Below are 15,000 nucleotides of genomic sequence, written 5' to 3' on the forward strand. Positions count from 1 at the left end.
CTTAAAGATATATATACCTTCTGTGCAAAGGTACCGTGTTATTGTTTTTGTTGGTGTTTGCGTAAACAATTTTAGGTTTTGCTGACTGGAAAATATTAGAAGTGTTCTTTCTATCCGACCTTCTGACAGTTCCTACTTCCTTTGAGATTTTGGTACCTTCAAAGCAATTTTTATCGATGTCAGATTTCCCCCCACCCCAGCCACCCACTTCAGCAAACGTCTTCTATTACAGCTCTGGGTTGTCCCTCTGTTCCTTGACTCACACTTCACCTTCCATTCACAACACAACCAGTGAAACTACTCCAAGAGTTTGATATTGACCAACTCTTATAGGCCTGATTTTTTTTGATTATTTTTTTAAAATTTTGTTTCTCTCTTTCCTGTTGAACTTAAAAATATGTTTGTTGTATTCATAGAGTTGTTGTAGTCCCTATGACATTGGTCACTAATCGGTCATTGTTAGTCTTTTTCACTTGACATTCATGTGGTTTCTCTTGAAAATGAATACAAAGTAACCCTTTATCTTCTTCAGTGCTGCATACAGGCCTTCAAAGCTGTCACAAAGAAAGCATTATGCCCCTAACCTTAATCCAATATCAAAAAACTTATAAATTCTTCTTAAATCCATGAAAATCAGTTCTTCTTTGTTTCAGTTGTCTTTTAGAAATCTTTTCCATTTTTTTTCTCTTTTTCATTTTTCACCAAAATTTTTCGTCTTCTTTTGCTCTCTTTCCAGGTGATTTTCCTCGTGCTTGGTCTCTTCTTCTGGAACACATTGAATATTCGGCTCTTTGCCCGAACGCAGAGGTATCTCTTGCTGCTCTGAAGAGTTTTCAAGAAATCATGCAAATCAACCGGGATTCGAAAGAGAAAACCGAGGACACTCGTGGTGGTCGTGGCAATGTGATACCCCCCAGTGAAGAGGTGATGTGCCGATCTGAAGACGAGACTCTCACTGCTTCCAAACTATCTCAAAACGAAGGATCAAAAAGTGATAACGACCTAACTCTTTGGTCAACTGCCTGGCGTGTGTGGCTGAATATTGGAACATTATCTACAAAGGCACCAACTGGCAAAAGTCAGAAGCTGTATATTCCTTCTCAGTCCTTCCTCACGGCTCTTGTCCACACATTTCCATCTTTGTTTCACCATATTAAATCCCGTTTTGTGGCTGCTGATCTGCAAAAGCTCTCAACTGTTCTGCGCAGTGCTTTGTCAGTACCAGTCCATGGTGACTTTTCCCCCTTCATTATACCAACATACCCAGAGTTAACGATTACCCCTTTGCAAGAATCAACTCTCAATGCCGTCCAAGTTCTAATTAAGGTCAGTAACCCAAATATATTTTTTAACATGCAACAATTTAAAAAGACAATTTTTTTGTAGTAGATTTTGTTTTCTTTGTATAAATATTTTACAAATCAACTGCTTGTCAGGTTTTACAATACTGCCTATGTTCAGCTAGATAGACAACAATTTTTGTACTATAGTCATAGGAGTGGCTGTGTGGTAAGTAGCTTGCTTACGAAGTGTGGGTTCAGTCCCTGGATCAGATGGCACTGTGGCTTTCAACAAGGCACTCAGTTTTGTTATAGCACCAGCTGGCTGTTCATTCATCACCCCACCCCCACCCCATGATGTGCTGGATGTCCCTCTGCTTCAAATGTGTAATGGTCAGCATGGTATTCATGATTGATTGCAGCCTCAAAGGCACCCACAGTAATTAGCAAAAACTTGGTACTTGGTGCCAAGTCATCACTTGCTTACAAATGGTGTCTTGGGTGTCCGGTTGTATCAGGAATTATTGTACTGGCATCTGTGTTCCCTTGTCTTCAGATTGCATGGTAAATGTTGTAAATGACTGTTATTGGCATAGAAGCAATGCCAGCCATTTCTGATATTCTACAAAATATTACCTTGCTTTGGAGCAGGTAAGCATTTATTTCTTTTTTACCAACAGGGTCTAAACATAGAGGGGACAAACAAGAACAGACAAATGGATTAAGTCGATTACTTCAACCCCAGTGATTAACTGGTACTTCTTTAATCGACCCCTGGTACTTAATTTATCGACCCCAAAAGGATGAAAGGTAAAGTCGACCTCGGCAGAATTTGAACTCAGAACGTAACAACAGACAAAATACCTATTTCTTTACTACCCACAAGGGGCTAAACACAGAGAGGACAAACAAGGACACACAAACGGATTAAGTCAATTACATCAACCCCAGTGAGTAACTGATACTTATTTAATCGACCCCGAAAGGATGAAAGGCAAAGTCGACCTCGGCGGAATTTGAACTCAGAACATAGCGGCAGATGAAATACCGCTAGGCATTTCGCCCGGCGTGCTAACGTTTCTGCCAGCTCGCTGCCTTTCTTCAAGGCTATCAATGCAGGTAAGCATTGATAGCAAGAAGGGTATCTCAGTAAACTCCATTCAGCCCAGGCAAGCATTAAAAATTGGACATTAAAAGGTTGATGATGACAATGGCAATGTTAGTGGTGGTGGTGGTGGTTGTGGTGGTGGTGGTGGTGGTTGTGACCCTAATCATGTTTGTGGTTATGACGATAATGCAACTCAGCTTAATTGCAATGCGTCACTAATGAAAATCGTTATACAGTAAGTCAAATTTGCATAGCAGGCAATAAATTATGAGGTTTCAATGAGTGGCCAGGTGTGTTTGCGCCTGTGTAACATGGCATAAATTTTACAACAAAACCAGAATAAAAGGTTTTGTTTTTATTACTTAGAGTACGATTTGTGTGCATATAATGTTACAGTCGGTCCCGGTTATCTTTTACGATGCTGTGTATCAGCATGACAATCATTCGACTGATATCGTTTGATTTATTTCGATTCCCTTTGATGTCCACTGAACTAAAACGAATTCATATGCATTGATAATGAACGCCACATTATTTTTACTCATTAATTCTCATGATGATAACTGCATCTACCTAATTTATTTGTGTTTTACACCAATCCAAGCTGTCTTTTTTTTATTGATACCATTCCACTTGTCCCTTCTGAGCTTTTTTTTTTTTTGTGTTCTCATTCAATATTTTTCCATCTCCTGATTACACAAGCTTGGTTAGATTCTGGACTTTTACAAGCTCTGTATTGTTCAATGACAACAACTAAGGTGAAGCAGTTTAAGAATAAATAATGGGAGTCAATCTGTGTGGCAGAAGGCTTGTTACGTTCTGTGGTTACATTCTGAGTTCAAATTCCGACAAGGTCGACTTTGCCTTTCATCCTTTCGGGGTTGATAAATTAAGTACCAGTTATGCACTGGGGTCGATGTAATCAACTTAATCCCTTTGTCTGTCCTTGTTTGTCCCCTCTATGTTTAGCCCCTTGTGGGTAGTAAAGAAATAGGTATTTCGTCTGCTGTTGCATTCTGAGTTCAAATTCCGCCGAGGTCAACTTTGCCTTTCATCATTTCAGGGTCGATAAATTAAGTACCAGTTATATACTGGGGTCAATGTAATCGACTTAATCCCTTTGTCTGTCCTTGTTTGTTCTCTCTGTGTTTAGCCCCTTGTGGGTCGTAAAGAAATAAGAAAGCTTGCTTCCAAACCACATGGTTCCATGTTCTGACCCACAGTGCGGTACCTTGAGCAAGTATCTTCTGCTAAACTCTTGGGCCAACCACAGCTGTTGTAGGTGGATTTGGCAGATAGAAATGGAAAGAAGCATGTTGTGTGTGTGTGTTTGTCTTCTGCATAACCATCCCTTATCAAACTGTCCAACCCATGACTGCATGGAAAGTGGACTTTATACGATGTTAATATTTTATGTATACATATGTATTTATATATGTGTATATATGTATATACATATGTAAATACGGATGCATGCAAGCATGGCTGTGTGCTTGAGTAGTTCACTCTGGACTACATGGTCTTGGGTTCAGGTCCCACTGTGTGGCACTTTGGGCTGAAATGAAGGACAAGGCCATGTCTAGTGCTGCCTCAATAGGAAGGAGTTACCCTCTGACTGAAAACAGATTGAATGCTTGCAACAGAGGGGACATCTGCTAAAAGCCATATCACTTTACTAACTCAATGACAGTCTTGTTGAAGTGAATGTTTCATGGTATTTATTCCACACCTCTGAGTTCAAATCCTTCCTATACTCTTTTACTTGTTTCAGTCATTTGACTGTGACCATGCTGGAGCACTGCCTTTAGTCGAGCAAATCGACCCCTGGACTTATTCTCTGTAAGCCCAGTACTTATTCTATCAGTCTCTTTTGCTGAACCGCTAAGTTATGGTGACGTAAACACACCAGCATCGGTTATCAAGCGATGTTGGGGGGGGGGGGGACAAACACAGACGCACAAACACACACACACATATATATATACATATACATATATATACGATGGGCTTCTTTCAGTTTCCATCTACCAAATCCACTCACAAGGCTTTGGTCATCTCGAGACTATAGTCAAAGACACTTGCCCAAGGTGCCATACAATGGGACTGAACCCAGAACCATGTGATTGGTAAGCAAGCTACTTACCACACAGCCACTCCTGTACCTATGTCAACATTGCCTTTCATTTTTTTGATGGGAATCAATAAAAAATGAACAAATCTTGGGTGATGGATTAGAAGAACTGTTTAGAAGGTCAGACAAGGATATCTTGCGCAGTATCTGTTCTGGTCCTTTAATCCTTCAGACGGCAAGACTTGTGATGCCACTGGTACCAAGATGTAATGGTCCAAGTTGATGACCATTCCCTTGGATGACATTAGTTGTATGGGGAGCAGAGATTGGCATGTGGGGGCAATTTCCTGCCGTCATTATCATCATCATCATCATCATTCTCATCATCATTTAATAGCCATTTTCCACACTGGTATGGGTTCGGCAGTTTGACTGGAGCTGGGAAGCCATAGAGCTGCACCAAGCTCCAGTCTTCTGTTTCGGCCTGGTGTCTACAGCTGGACGTCCTTCCTAACACCACCCACTTTACAGAGTGGGCCCAGCCACTTGTTAAGGCCTGCATGCAATGTGCAAACGAACAGAGAGAGCTCCCGCCCACCACTGTCAACCTCAATTTGTTTTATACCAACTTTCACAGTTATAAAATAACAACTGACCATTAATAAAATGTTAAAATATGATAAGCTTTTCCATATTAGACAAGGACCATTGATCAATACAACACTGCAGGACATGGTTACAATTCTAATCATCATCATCATCATCATCATCATCATCATTATTATCATTATTATCATTATAATTATTATTATTATTATTAGTTTTATTATTGTTGTTGTTGTTGTTGTTGTTATCATTATTATTATTATTATTATTGTTGTTGTTATTATTATTATCATTATTATTATTATTATTATTATTATTATTATCATTATCATTATTATTATTGTTGTTGTTGTTGTTGTTGTTGTTGTTGTTATTATTATCATTATTATTGTTGTTGTTGTTGTTGTTGTTGTTATTATCATTATTATTATTATTATTATTATTATTATTATTATTATCATTATTATTATTATTATTACTATTATTATAGAAAAGCAAACAAACTCCATAACATACATGGAAACAGAATGGTCTTATAATTTTCCAAACCAGCAAACTGTAAAAATAACAAAACAAAAACAAAAACAAAAACAAAAACAAAAAAAAAAAACCACCTGTTACCTAGTGTTCAGAATAATGATATTCCAAATTAGTAAATGACCCAAGAAATTAATAACTAATCAGTTGGAAGGAAATAGAAATTTTTAACATTGTTAACAACCTAAAAAAAAAAAAATAATAAGTTGCAGTGATGTAAACAAGATATGTGAAATGTCTACACAGGTACAATTAAACTTCGTTTGTTTGTTTGTTTGTTTTTGCTCTTCTCTAATCGCTTTGTATTGTTTTGATATAAAACTCCATCCAACTTCAGTGTCTCTGATTGTACATTGATAAATATTAAATGGCGATTGGTGTAATGTAGGAAAAACACAAAGTTCGGAAAAAAGGAAACATTCTCTACTTTCTCATATAACATTCAAAATCGCTTCAGTTTTTTTTAATTTTGTTCATTGTTTGTTGTGTCTTTATAATAACAATAGCATTGGACCTCTGGTTTCTGTATTTTGTTTGCAAGATTCTTGTTATGAATTTGTATCTTGAAACAAATTTTTGTTGTATCTTGGAGGTGGTGGTGGTGGTGTTGGTGGTGGTGGTGGTAGTGGTGGTAGTGGTGCGGTCATTATGCCAATAATAAACATTTCCATTGGTTTTATTCTATTTCTTTTACTTATTTATGTTATTATTATTATTATTAAGGTTGTGGGCTGGCAAAATTGTTAGCATGACAGGCAAAATGCTTCACAGCATTTCATTCCTCTTTACATGCTGAGTTCAAGTTCTACCGAGGTCGACTTTGCTTTACATCCTTTTGTGGTCGATAAAATAAGAACCAGTTGAACACTGTGGGTCAATCTAATTAACTCATCCCCTCCCCCAAAATTGCTGCCCTTGTGACAAAATTTGAAACTATTATTATTTTTATTATTATTATTATTATTATTATTATTATTATTATGGTAGAGAGTTGGTAGAATCCTTACCATGCCAGGCAAAATGTTTTGGCAGCATTTCGTCCATCTTCATGTTCTGTGTCAAATCCCACTGAGTTCAACTCTACCTCCCATCCCTTTTGAGGTTGATAAAATAAAGTACCAGTTTGAACAGTGAGGTTGATGTATTTGACTCAGCCTCCTCCCCAGCAATTCCTGGCCTTGTGCCAAAATCTAAGACCATTGTTATTATTATTAGAAATTGTAAAAACACGTTGGGGAAACATGGAGAAAAAAAAATGTGTTTGTCTTGGCCAGATGATAAGTAGCAGATGTGTATTGGCATCGAAATTGCCATTTTGAATATGACCAATACTTCAGTCCCAGCTGGTAATCCTTTCCCTAAAAGATGAGATGATCTGGGTTGGAATGCCCCAGTCCCCAGCCAGGGTCCACACAAGATTTTGTTGTTAAAATTTACGCACAATAAAATTCGTTTCACTTCTGCAACATACAAAATATTTCAGTAATTTTTTTACTGGAATTCCTTATAATATTCAATTATAGAAATGTAAAAATATAATTGTTTTAAACATCGACTGGTTTATTAGGGGCCCACCCAGGTAAAATAGGAATTGCAGCGGTCAATAGGTAAAGTAGGGTTGAGGGTCAATACTTTCAACGTTAGTCTGTTTTGTTAGTTTGCTTCAATAAACATTATTCAGAATATTTCTCATTCCCATAATGCATTGTGATTATTTTAGCACTCCTAACGGTTAAAAGCAATTAATTAGTTGAGTCGTTAAAGTGATGGATAGGAGTGCCTTGTGAGATTTGTTTTGACAGGATTTTGAGTTCAAATCCCAACAAGGTCATCTTGGCCTTTCATTCTTTCGGAGCCAAGGTCAATATGTACCAGTCCTGGGTTGAGGATTGGTAGGACTGTTTGCCAACCACATGGTTCCAGGTTCAGTCCCACTGTATGGCAAGTGTCTTCTACTACAGCTCTGGGCCAACTAAAGACTTGAGTGTGGATTTGGTAGACAGAGACTAAAAGAAGTCTGACATGTTTATGTATTTGTGTGTGTGTGTGTGTGTTTGTGTACGTGTGCATGTGTGTATTTGCACTGCATTACTGCTTGACAAATGTTGGTTTGTTTATGTTCCTGTAACTTAGTGGTTCATCAAAAAGGAACAATAAAATAATTACCAGGCTTTAGAATATAAATACTGCGGGTTGGTTCATTTGACTTAGACCCTTTGAGGCAGTGCCCCTGTATGGCCGCAGTCCAATGAGTGAAACAAGTAAAAAAGATTACAAGAAAAATTTCTTGCAGTGTTTTTTTTTTCTAGTCTTTTACATTCTTACATCCAATGCAAGCAGAGACACAACTGGCCAAGCTGTAGCAGCTCTATGGTTAACATTTTTGGTTTGGACATAGGAGACTTGCATGCATGAGGGCCCACCAGTGTTCCACAAATCTACTCTGCTCAGGGTTGCACAAAGGTGCTGATATATATATAAAAAAAGGGCTGGTTTCCCGGTTTGAGTGGTGTAGAAATTCCTCACCTGGACGGGACGCCAGTCCGTCACAGTGCTGATATATGGTGAACCTTGAAATACTGAAGACCCCTAAAACTGAGTAACACCTTATTGATGCATTTTTATTTGATTTTGTTCTCTTCTTCTTTATTGCAGGCAATAAAAACCGGCTCAGATGCGATGCAGAACATGTACCCTGATCTGTTTGATCAGCTTCTTATTTATATCGAATATGGTGTAAGACCCCCAAAATATGGAGACATTGAAACTAAAAATTTCGGATCTGTTAAAGGCCCTCAAGTAAGTGAAAGATTTTTCTTTCGTTCGTTTCTTTACATCTTTGCTTTGATTATATTTCTTAATTAACCTTTTGGCCTTCAGATTACTCTGTCAAATGTAATACTTCTTTATTCACATTAAAAAAAAATTAATCACAAACATCTCATAGCCTTGAGATTTGGATGATGTGACTGTTTATTTCTAGAATGACATTGCAGGATAAGTGTGAGAGGATGATCTGGCCAGTTTGGACATAAAACAGGTCTAATCTTTGGGTTTGATATGACTGGTTTAAATGCTAAAGGGTGAAAGAATACTGAACAATATTCATTAATTAAATGGTATTAAAAAAGAATAAATATTAAATAGTAGTTTCTTGGATTATGGTCCTCCTGTGCTGTGAGGTCTTCCTGTACTGAGAGGTTCTCTCCTGCTGTGAAGTCCTCCCCTGCTGTGAAGTCCTCCTGTGCTGTGAGGTCCTCCTGTGCTGTGAGGTCCTCCTGTGCTGTGAGGTCCTCTTGTGCTGTGAGGTCCTCCTGTGCTGTGAGGTCCTCCTGTGATGTGAGATCCTCCTGTGCTGTGAGGCCCTCCTGTGCTGAGGTCCTCTTGTGCAGCAAGCTTCTAAATGGTTCTCATGCATTGTGGGGGTCTTCCTAGATTGTCTGACATCAGGTGTTCTTTGGGCTGGCCCTTTCTTTGTGCTCCTCCTTTTGGTGTCCATGTCATTACAGGTGTAGCATACCAAGAGTCTGGCTGGCAAAAAATAGAACCAACCATTGTGATGTTTTGCAATGGTTAAGATTCTTAATTCCATCTCACCAGGAGGCTTTGAAGAACTTTGATGCATGAAGATGATATGTTTTGATAGAAATATAACAAATGGGTTAATCTAAAACAAGAAATAAGTAAATTTCTATTCTTTTTATATATATTTAAAAAAAATTTCAATGCACTTTTAGCTTATTTTGGAAATGTGTTTCTGAATGAATAACTCACTCTTAACAAATTGCATTTTTTAGAACCAGTCATGGGATTTTAAACACAGTCACTCCATCCTATTAGTCCACACCATTAACCACTCATACAACAGTACTGTTCATTCTTTTCATATTGCATTGCATTGGTAATGTAAATCTCATTATAATGCTTTCCTGACTAAATTTACTTGACTTATAATTCCATGGAGTGGATTCCATGTTAGAATGGTGAGGATCCTTCTTTTGCTCAACTTGGTAAAGAAAGACTGGAAATAGCATTGCAAGCATCAGTGATGCTTTGGTAGAATTTGGTTTCTTTTATTTCCATAATACTTATAAAAATGGAGTCTACAGGGCGGCTGACAATCCAGAACTTGGATTGCATTTTTGATGCTATCAGTTATGAATAGGGTTGTTCAATAAAAAAAAGGAATTTATCTGTGAGCATGTGTGTATGTGTACATATATATATATATATTATATATATATATATAATATATATATGTATGTATGTATATATATAAATATACATACATACATATACATATTTTGAGTTCTATTTTCCTGTTTGTGCACAAAACCACACACACACACATACACATAGTGGGTTTGTATTAGTTCCCATCTACCAAATCCACTCACAAGGTTATTTTGGTCAACCCTGAGCTATAATAGAAGACCCTTGCTCTGATTGCCATCCATTGGGAATGAACCCAAAACCACACCGTTGGAAAGCAAATTTCTGAACCGCAGAGATACAGCTCTGCCTCTCTCTCATATATATATATATATATATATATATATTCACACACACACACACGTGTGTTATTATTGTCTTCTGAGGTAGTTGACATTTTTCACTTAGACTATTTTGATATTCTGGTCTTGAAAAACACAAAGAACCAAAGAATCTCTGTCCTTTCCTATGAATCTTAACTACAGCCGAAAGAAGACCTGAAGCGGAATGAACAGGCATTATTCCCATGAATATGGCATCACCAAATCCAAGGACCAGAGTCTTTTGATGATGTGTCAATGCCAATGATAATAATAATAATAATCCATCATTATATTCCTAAACCCAGAGATACAGTAAATTCTCTCTTACACTCTTTATATCAAAGCATATTGATGTATACTTTATTATCAATAAAATGCGATATTTAGAAACGTAACTGTATTGTAATTTATACTTCAACCTGGTTCCTTTCGAATGCTTTTGACATGTGTCCATAAAAGCGACCCTGGCGGTCGCTCACAATTCTTCTCTCAATGTGTTTCACATAAATTCTATTGATTATTAGCCTTAAAGACTGATAAACGTTATTGATCCATTTCATCCCGGTAATAAATGGATTCTATCTGATACAAACTACTAACTCTGAGTATTATAATTACCGTGTTATCATCATTAAAATTTTCAGTGTTCTACCGAATGTAAATTACAGTGGTTCCTTAAGGTGACATTTAGTTTGTCATTCATCAATCTGGACTGCATACAACCCAGATTCGAAATTTGAAACACCTGGATTTCTACCTTGTGTTTTCATTGCATGTAGAAGGTGGTGGGGGCGAGGTTAATTTTAGCACTGGTGCCACATAAAATGTACAGGGGTTGGTGCCATCTTAAAAGCACAAGTGCCGGTGCCATGTTAAAAGCACAGGTGCTGGTATCGGTTAAAAAACTCCACATAAAGAGCACCAAGTTCACTCTGTAAAGTGCTTGGCATTAGAAAGGACATCCAGTTATAGAAATCAAGCACATGGCCTGTGGAGGCATATGGCCTAGTGGTTAGAGCAGCGAACTCACGGTCGAGGGATCACTGGTTCGAATCTCAGACCGGGCGATGTGTGTGTTTATGAGCGAAACACCTAAGCTCCACGCGGCTCCAGCAGAAGGTAATAGCGAACTTCTGCTCACTCTTTCAACACAACTTTCTCTCACACTTTCCTCCTGCATCTTGCAGCTCACCTGCAATGGACCGGCATCCCATCCAGGTGGGGAACCTATATGCCAAGGAAACCGGTAAACTGGCCCTTATGAGCCAGGCATGGTTCGAGAAGGAACAAACAAACAAAATTAAGCCAAAACAGGCTATGGAACCTGGTGTAGCCCCTGGCTTTCCCAGTTCCTGTCATCCAACAGTGGAAGCACATGGATTAGCGGTTAGGTTTTTGGACTCATGATTGCAAAATTGTGGTTTCAGTCCCTGGACCGGGCATTGTGTTGTGTTCTTGAGCAAAACATTTTATTTCATGTTGCTCCAGTCCACTTAACTAGCAAAAGAGAGTAACTCTATGACAGACTGGATTGTATTAGCCTTAAAGACTGATAAACGTTATTGATCCATTTCATCCCGGTAATAAATGGATTCTATCTGATACAAACTACTAACTCTGAGTATTATAATTACCGTGTTATCATCATTAAATTTCAGTGTTCTACCGAATGTAAATTACAGTGGTTCCTTAAGGTGACTTTAGTTTGTCATTCATCAATCTGGACTGCATACAAACCCAGATTCGAAATTTGAAACACCTGGATTCTACCTTGTGTTTTCATTGCATGTAGAAGGTGGTGGGGGCGAGGTTAATTTTAGACTGGTGCCACATAAAATGTACAGGGGTGGTGCCATCTTAAAAGCACAAGTGCCGGTGCCATGTTAAAAGCACAGGTGCTGGTATCGGTTAAAAAACTCCACATAAAGAGCACCAAGTTCACTCTGTAAAGTGCTTGGCATTAGAAAGGACATCCAGTTATAGAAATCAAGCACATGGCCTGTGGAGGCATATGGCCCAGTGGTTAGAGCAGCGAACTCACGGTCGAGGGATCACTGGTTCGAATCTCAGACCGGGCGATGTGTGTGTTTATGAGCGAAACACCTAAGCTCCACGCGGCTCCAGCAGAAGGTAATAGCGAACTTTCTGCTCACTCTTTCAACACAAACTTTCTCTCACACTTTCCTCCTGCATCTTGCAGCTCACTGCAAGGACCGGCATCCCATCCAGGTGGGGAACCTATATGCCAAGGAAACGGGGGTTTAAACTGGCCCTTATGAGCCAGGCATGGTTCGAGAAGGAACAAACAAACAAAATTAAGCCAAAACAGGCTATGGAACCTGGTGTAGCCCCTGGCTTTCCCAGTTCCTGTCATCCAACAGTGGAAGGCACATGGATTAGCGGGTTAGGGTTTTGGACTCATGATGCAAAATTGTGGTTTCAGTCCCTGGAACGGGGCAGGTGTTGTGTTTCTTGAGCAAAACATTTTATTTCATGTTGCTCCAGTCCAACTATAAAGCAAAGGAAATTTATCATTCTATTTCCAGAATTCTACAGCGTACTTTTATCAAACCATGTCACTATTGAATATTCATAATAATCCTTATTAAGGTAAATTGATGACAACAGGTGAAATGTATACCTTGCTGATAGCAAGAAGTAAACCAGTTTCCGCTGGTCTCTTTCTATCTGTGAAAAAAAGGAAAAGAAAAAAAGAAATTAAGCTCACCTCAACATCTAGTATTTTGTTACAAATCTTGTTCTTGAATATATTCCTTGAATGCGTGTTCTTCATTTACATTTCATTTTCGGTCATTTTGGCTAAATTTCAATTTTGTGATAACAAACTGAATCGAGTAAAATATAAATTATGGTGATTCCTTTATCAGTAAATGCATAAAAATAACTAACATAAAAACAAAACCTTTTAAAATTGGTAAAAGAAAATATATACACAAAGAAAATGGTAAATTATATGGCACATTTCACTTACTAGGAATTTATATTCTAGCTGTGAAAAACAAAAATAAAAAGGAAAGGAAAAAAAAGAAAAAAAACCAAAGTTCTGTTTTTCTCTCTGAGTCTTAATTGGCTACAGTTAAGGGAAGTCTTGGAGAAGAATGAACTGAAGATATTCCTTGGAATGAAGCCCAAGCAAATCCAAAGACCATGGTTGTTAATGGTGTGACGATGCCAATGAATAATTTTCTGTAAATTTCTGAGACCATGTATTTGTGATGGATCTTCTTATTTCTTTATTGCCCACAAGGGGCTAAACATAGAGGCGACAAACAAGGACAGACATTGACCCCAGTGCGTAACTGGTACTTAATTTATCGACCCCCGAAAGGATGCATGTCAAAGTTGACCTCGGCGGAATTTGAACTCAGAACGTAACGGCAGACGAAATATGGCTACGCATTTCGCCCGGCATGCTAACGATTCTGCCAGCTTGCCACCTTATTGTGATGGATCTTCTGCCATGCTGATGGCACGTAAAAAACACCATCCGAGCGTGGCCGTTCGCCAGCCTCGTCTGGCACCTGTGTCGGTGGCACATAAAAAGCACCCACTACACTCACGGAGTGGTTGGCATTAGGAAGGGCATCCATCTGTAGAAACTCTGCCAGATCAAGACTGGAGCCTGGTGCAGCCTTCGGGCTTCCCAGACCCCAGTTGAACAGTCCAACCCATGCTAGCATGGAAAGCAGACGTTAAACGATGATGATGATGATGATGATGACTATCATTTTATGCCCACGTTCCATATTTGGATTGGGTTGTCAGAATTTCAGCAATTTCTTACTAAGCGTTTCGGCCCTCATAGCTTTGGGTTCATACTTGCCATTTGGCATGAAGGCCTGACCTATTATTAACCAGTTTACTAACTATACTGGGCACCAGTGATGATACAGCTTGGCACCAGTGACGTTGCGACTCATTTCTTCAGCTTAGTGAATTGGAACAATGTGAAATGAAGTGTCTTCTTCAAGAACATAAAACACAGACCTGGTCTGGGAATTGAGCCCGGTACCTCATGATTGTGAACCTGGAACTCTAACCACTGCACCACATGCCTTCACTTTGCTGTAATCAACATAAAAATCATAATTTTCTGTATCGTACATAGTGTCAAACATTGTTGTCACTTAAGTTTCATATTGGCAACTTGCTAAAGTTGGAAATGCGATTACAATTAACAATAATTACATTAATTGACTAGCTTTACTTATGAATGATTACTGAAATTAAAACCTGCCAGATATCGTCATGTCCTTACTACAGAGAGAGGGGGGGAGAAAGAGAGAGAGAGAGAGATGTTGACACTGAGCAAGAATCAAATTTAATCTAAATAAAACTACTTTTTCTACAATTAAAATATTATGTTTTGTATGGCTTTGTAACGAGAGCATTTAGCAATTAAGTAATAACATCCATATTGTGTTTATCGTGGCATGTATTTTTATCTGGTTAAAGACAATTCAAATTTTATTGATCTCATATTTAAAACATTAATATTAGTAACGGTTTACATAAATTACTGATTAGATATAATTGTTTTCCATGTCTCTGATTAAAAGTCATTCTAAAGGCATGTCTCAATCACGTTTAAATGGATTGATTCTGTTAATAGCAATGCTTTGTGTTTTCCTTTGTTTTTCTCCAGAGGACGGACACACAGACACACACACACAGATAGATAAATTCATACAAAGAAAGATATAGATATATTCACATATGACTGGCTGCTAACTGAAACAAGTAAAAGAGTGTATGTATATATATATATATATATATATATATGAATACATACTCTTTTACTTGTTTCAGTCATTTGACTGTGGCCATGCTGGAGTACTGCCT

The 15,000-nt window shown here is 38.2% G+C and overlaps 1 protein-coding gene across 3 annotated transcripts in view; it reads left to right on the plus strand.

Annotated features, from left to right (window-relative positions):
- The window catches only part of LOC115217025 (protein MON2 homolog), a 794,357-nt gene that overhangs the window by 637,911 nt on the left and 141,446 nt on the right, over positions 1-15,000 (plus strand). For all 3 annotated transcript variants that reach the window (XM_036507025.1, XM_029786561.2, XM_036507026.1), the window contains 2 exons: positions 737-1,326; positions 8,258-8,401. In XM_036507025.1, the coding sequence (XP_036362918.1) occupies positions 737-1,326; positions 8,258-8,401 (734 nt within the window). The remainder of the gene's footprint in view (positions 1-736; positions 1,327-8,257; positions 8,402-15,000) is intronic.

The sequence above is a fragment of the Octopus sinensis genome, linkage group LG11, assembly GCF_006345805.1.
Source record: "Octopus sinensis linkage group LG11, ASM634580v1, whole genome shotgun sequence".
Lineage (NCBI taxonomy): Eukaryota > Metazoa > Mollusca > Cephalopoda > Octopoda > Octopodidae > Octopus > Octopus sinensis.